This window comes from Engystomops pustulosus, chromosome 1 (genome assembly GCF_040894005.1).
Source record: "Engystomops pustulosus chromosome 1, aEngPut4.maternal, whole genome shotgun sequence".
Taxonomy (NCBI): domain Eukaryota; kingdom Metazoa; phylum Chordata; class Amphibia; order Anura; family Leptodactylidae; genus Engystomops; species Engystomops pustulosus.
In genome coordinates this window covers 249,851,368-249,857,367 of record NC_092411.1, presented here as the reverse complement: position 1 = coordinate 249,857,367, position 6,000 = coordinate 249,851,368, and the positions used below count along the sequence as shown (strand labels likewise).

General features: G+C 41.0%; 1 protein-coding gene across 11 annotated transcripts in view; it reads left to right on the top strand.

Annotated features, from left to right (window-relative positions):
- The first annotated feature begins 1,381 nt into the window (after positions 1-1,381).
- EXOC1 (exocyst complex component 1) overlaps positions 1,382-6,000 on the top strand; it is a 28,332-nt gene continuing 23,713 nt past the window's right edge. For 5 of the 11 annotated variants that reach the window (XM_072124149.1, XM_072124135.1, XM_072124121.1 and 2 more), the window contains exons 1-5: positions 1,383-1,518; positions 3,070-3,215; positions 3,566-3,696; positions 4,520-4,679; positions 5,935-5,955. In XM_072124149.1, the coding sequence (XP_071980250.1) occupies positions 3,092-3,215; positions 3,566-3,696; positions 4,520-4,679; positions 5,935-5,955 (436 nt within the window). In that variant the 5' untranslated portion in view covers positions 1,383-1,518; positions 3,070-3,091. Of the gene's footprint in view, positions 1,519-3,009; positions 3,216-3,565; positions 3,697-4,519; positions 4,680-5,934; positions 5,956-6,000 lie in introns of all 11 variants that reach the window. The other 6 variants (XM_072124158.1, XM_072124142.1, XM_072124075.1 and 3 more) reach the window with 5 other exon arrangements.

Below are 6,000 nucleotides of genomic sequence, written 5' to 3'. Positions count from 1 at the left end.
AAAAGGCTAGGCCCAGTGGGGGATGTTGCAGACACATCACTGGATGTCACAAGAAAGGATTTCTCCTGTGTTGTCTGCAGCTATACAAAAGTACAGTTATTATTGGCACAACCAAATGTGAGGGGGCTTATGTACAGGAGTGGGCAATACTGAAAGTGTGATGCTTATGCGCTGGGGCCCATGACCCAGATCTTTTATCACCCTAGCAACGCCCCTGGTGGAGCAAGAAAATATGGATGTATGAAAACCTTATATGGGTTGACCACTTTAAGAGAATAATAGATATTGTAGTTGGAATGAAAAGTTATACAATTTTCCTCATCGTTTTCTACATCTCTGCTTTCTATCATTCTACATGAGGCTTCATTGTTTACTTTAAGCGCATAGAAACCTGTCCCTGGTCATGTGATGTCACACAGGTGCACGGCTCGTTATATCACAGAGAGTAATCAGAGCTGTGTGATATAACAAGCCGTGCACCTGTGTGACATCACATGACCAGGGACAGGTTTTTATTCACAGGATGTTAACATAGAAACTTTCTATAGAATGACAGCAAGCAGAGCTCTATAAAACAGTTAGAAATTGATACAGAAAGTATATTGTACATTTTTAGAACTTTTCAGAAGGAGTATGAAGTGTGCTCACCTAAACAACCGCAATCGGTGCTGGCACTGATCATGGGTGTTCACCATTTAAATGTCGCCGCATGGGTAACACCATCTTGATTTCAATCGGCAACGATCAGTTGCCAAGGCATCCGGAAGTTTGTCAAACTCCCAGGCCTGTCTTTAGGCGGCATCCGTAACGTTCTGTGAATTGTGTTACCCGAGTGTTTAGTAAATGTGCAAGGGGTGGCACGGTAGCACTTCTGCCTTGCAGCACTGGAGCACTGTGTTTGCGTGGGTCTTCCGGTTTCCTGCCACACTCCAAAACATACTGGTAGGTTGTTTAGATTGTGAGACCTGTGGGGACAGGGATCGATTTGTCATGCTTTGTGCAGCGCTGCGTAATCTGTGTGCGCTATATAAATAAAGAATTATTATTAATTTAATGTGTCTTTTTAATTGCATTTAAAAACATATTTGAGGAGCCACATGTGAACGCGACCTAAGGAAAGAGTCTGCTGTTGAAAATCAGTGGGTGAACATAAAGTTTAAAATGTGTGGTACATGTGAAAAAAAGGAAATGTAAAAATTAGCCCGAATAACGATTGACCACAGGCAGGACATATGGCCATAGTATTGTCTGTGCCCTTCTACCCTGTGCTATCAGCCAGTAGTGTTGTAACATTGCACATCTCTCTCAGCTCTCTACTACAGCACCCTGCAGCTTCCACACGGATACTGTCTGCGCACTTGTGTATGAATAAAGTTCTATGGCTTTGAATGTCGCAAGGGCTTTCTGGGAGGTGTAGTCCCGTCGCTGTGTCCTCCCTTCCCCGGCTCTGGTGACTGGGAGCGGCAGGAAGGCAGTGAGGAGAGCGCGGTGACGCTGCAGGAGCCCCGGTGGTTTCTGGTGGGTGTCAGCGGGTGTCGGGATGTGATTATTATTAATGGGGGAGGGCGCTGCTCTGTGTGCGGGTGACTGCAGCCGGGGCTCGGCTTGTCAGACTGTGTTCATACTTGTGCGGCCTCGTCAGCTGCTCTTGCAGCCCTGAGCACAGCATATCCAGTGTCTGACAGATACTAGACCCGGGAGAGCAGGCCAGACTGATGGCAGCTATTAGTAGTGTGTAATACATAGTACAATAGATGGATACAATCCATTGTTCAGCAGTGACAGCACCATCACCATGACATGCCATATATTGTGGACATCAGTGCCCACCTAAACCTCCATATTACATAATAAAGATGATCACAGATTTGTCAATATGTAATTATTGTATGTCTATGTCTGTGTTCACACAGTGCAGTTTGATTTCCATTGCGTTTAGCAGGCGCAAAGGAAACTTAGTGTTACACCAGCATGTGATCACGGTTGGTACCTATGGATTGGGGGTTCATCTCAAAACGCAATGAAACCGCACCGTGTGAATGCGGCCTATGGCTGTGTCTGTTTATGTGCTACCTGTCTGCGATGATCCATACATAGCCTTCAGTTGTGTTCAGTTTATACTACAACCCTTCTGTTGGGGTGGATTCACACTGGTGTGTGTTGTCTCTGCTTTGCTTCCATTTTTTTGTCCGCTAGGAAAAAAAATGAAGGTTTAACACGGTAAAATACATACATTTTTTGCAGAGCTATAGAGATCTGTTCGGTGACCCACATCTGTGAAATAAATAGGATCGGTTTAAAATTTTTATTTAATGGGAAAACAACTGAAATGTGAAAACACCGACAGAAAGCAAAGGCTCAGTAAGGCCCCTTGCCCACAAGCAGTTTTCTTGTGTGAATCTGATGTGATCACACAAAATGAAAACGCAAAAACTAAAAAGGGCCTCGGCAGTAAGGGGTTAAAGACAGTGACCCAGATAACCGTTTAATCAAGAAAGCCATCCCTCACTGAAATATTAATGTCTGTGTTATAGCATCATAAACAATCATAGAAATATGCTTTGGTGTAATAGTGAAGATTAGAAACTCATCTTTCAGATCACATTGGTCTGGTGGTTCTGTGATCTATAGAGCCAGAGATACAGACAGTTCAAGAAATAGTTGGAAATGCAAACTGCAGATAAAGATCCACTTCCTGCCTGTCAGTTTTGTAGCTGACAGAACCACACGCTTGATGTTTCTAGATATTAAAGAACCAAAGATGGAGGCGTCTGAATAAACACTGCAGCCTCTAAATGTGGCTCATCTCAGGCAAATCTGACTTTTCTCTGCTCATTTTCACATGGCTTTATAAGAGATTTTTTAGAGGTAGATGGTGAGATTTCACATAATAGAAGATATTGTAGAAAGACATTTCATACCCCTCCTAAGGGGTCTAGTCGTTTAATTATGTAAAATCCATTCCTCCGGCTGCTTTGCCTTTTATGCATTATATATTTTTTTTTATAGATTCATATGAGGTTTTGACTGGCTGCTTCCCTGTGTACTTAGACTACATTGTCATTCTAGATGTGAATTTGGCTACTGAAAGATGACGGCCATTAAGCATGCTCTGCAGAGGGACATATTTACCCCCAATGATGAACGACTTCTGAGCATTGTCAATGTCTGCAAAGCAGGAAAGAAGAAGAAAAACTGCTTCCTGTGTGCCACCGGTAAGTACCTTGTGTGTGTGTTTATATTTATATATATAATATATATATGTGTGTATATATATATATGTATATGTGTGTGTGTGTGTGCGCAGAAAGTAAAGGGTAACTAGTTATACTCTCTGCTGCACTTTGCTTTTATTCATGATTAAAGAGAACCCTTCACCACTTCTCAATCTTTTTTACTTTATTGGTTACAGTTCCAGTGTTTTTCCTCTACCTCACATCATTACAAATAAATCAGCGCCATTATTTTTGGCATCTAATATGCTGGATGTACATTGTAGGATGGTACATAGAACTGGATGCTATTTTGATGTTCTGTAACTTATGATTCTGCTCTGTTCTTACAGTGACGACAGAATGGCCTGCACACGTCCGAGTGGTGAAGGTGAAGAAGTCTGATAAGGGGGATTTCTACAAAACACAGACTGCTTGGTTACTTAAGGACTTGTCTATGGTGGATGCCAAGGATGCTCTTAAAGTAAGTTGTTGGCATAATGATATTGATATCCTCCTATACATCCATCTCTAGAACATGAACTATTCCTGTAAGTTCATTTCCTGCACATAATAAATCATAAGCCGAAGCTGCAGAGGGTTATATGTGTGTACTTTATTTCACCTTTCCTTAATGGAAATATGGCATTCTTCCCAGTTGTCTCATGTCTTCCATTTATATAGCCCCCTGTTATATAACAGTCATATATTGCATCCAGATGGTTAGTATTGACTGTAATGGGGAACATTGGGGATGGTCTACTTGGGCTTTCTGAGATATATCCCACGTACATTATGTCCATATGGTCAGCAATGGACAATATTGACTGTAATAGTGACCATTGGGGCTGGTCTGTTTGGGCACCCCATGATATATCCATCATACGTTACTTCCATATAGTCAGCAATGAACAATATTGATTGTAATGGTGACCATTGGGGCTGGTCTGTTTGGGCCCCCCATGATATAGCTGTCATACGTTACTTCCATATGGTCAGTGATTGACTTTGTTGACCACAGGGTGTCCACAAGGGAGGTTTACAGATACAAATGTGAACAGAGGTTAAACAGGTGTTCACTGTTTATATCTCAGGTGACATCTCTATGGCAGCCCAAGTTCTTTAACAAAAATTCTCCTGCATTTTGAAGTAATTTTCCACATTGAAATTCATGGCTGACATTTGTGTGTTGGAGTGATGCAAATGGTTACATCTTGTCCTTTTTCTGAAATAAAAGGCCCATTCTCTAATGAATAGCAAATGCTAGAGTTAGCACATTAGACTGACTTTGAAACATCCTGTTACAGGAAAGTCCGGATTTTGATCTCCATTTTGACAAAATCTACAAGTGGGTTGCCAGCAGTCCTACTGAAAAGAATGCTTTCATTTCCTGCCTCTGGAAGCTGAATCAGCGATATCTGAGGAAAAAAATTGACTTTGCAAATGTCAGCGCTCAGCTATTGGAAGGTATGTTGTAAGGGGAGGCCCATGGAAAGTGTAGGACATGTGGCATTGAATTCTATGGGAAGGGAATATGGGAGAGCTTTTTTGTTGTAAGATGCTCACAAATGGGCACTCAATATTTAGGAACAACTTCCAGGATTAAAATGTTTCACATATGATTTGCTCTTCAGTCACTTATTAGGTCCCTTAAACTTTCAGCATCTGAGCTTTTTTTCCCAACTCCTCCAAACACTTGCATGCTCTGCCTGGCAGAGTATGCTTGTGTTTTCATTAGGGAGAGGAGAGTAATCTACTGTCAGACATCTCTTATAACGACTATTGACAATGATAAAATTCAGCATGCCATCGTCTTTCTTCTTCTTTTCCCGTACACCTGCTAATGGGAGAAATTTGGGAGGAGACCTGACCCTAGGGTTTCAGTTACACTCTACATTTTAGGAGAGTGTAAGAGGAACTAAAAATGGAAGGTCATCCATTCACCCCCTGCTTTTTGGACCTTCCATTACACATCAGTTATTTATAAAATAAAAAAAGATGGGGGCTACTTCCCTTTTTTCTGTTAAAATGTTTTTGTTTTTCCATTAAAAATGTTTTTTTTTCCTTTATAATATATACTTTACCTCTATGGCCTTATACCCAATGATCCCTCTATCACCCTTCACACTATATTGTGCGTTACAGAGACTGTACCTGGTAGCCTCTCCTCTTTTATCACAAGAGGTTTACACTATTATTACAGGATCGGAACCTACTGAATGAAGGTGTGAACTTAGCCTTAGAATTTAAGCACAGTAAAGACAAATTTTGGGTGTTAAATGGAACTTACAAATAAAGAAGTATAAAAGTGGATTAGCCTCACAATGCACCAGATATATCATTCAGGATTATCCACTATGATGAATAAGCAAAGTTTTTTAAAACGGGATTAGTAAATCTCGCTCATTGTGCCCCCGTCTACTGTAGCTATAGATATATTGTATGAGATAACAGAGCGGTAAAATCCTAATTGTAAGCAGGATGTAAGCATGCACAGGGTTACTAGCATTTGCATCAAGTGTAACCTCTCTATAGTATTGCATATTCAGGGGAAGGAATTGATTAGAAAATTATTTTGCCTGTATTTGTTTAATAACTTGAGTTTTCTAGTGGATGCTGTATTCCGTGTGTATACGTGACTTCGATCTGCGTCTGTCTCGCTATAATACTCCTTTGCTTACTGTCCTCTGCTCTTTTTTTTCCCCTACTTATTACTCTCCAGAACTGCCTAAAGCTGCTGAAGGTGGGTGACCTGACTTATTTCTTTACTTCTCTGTCTGATAACTTA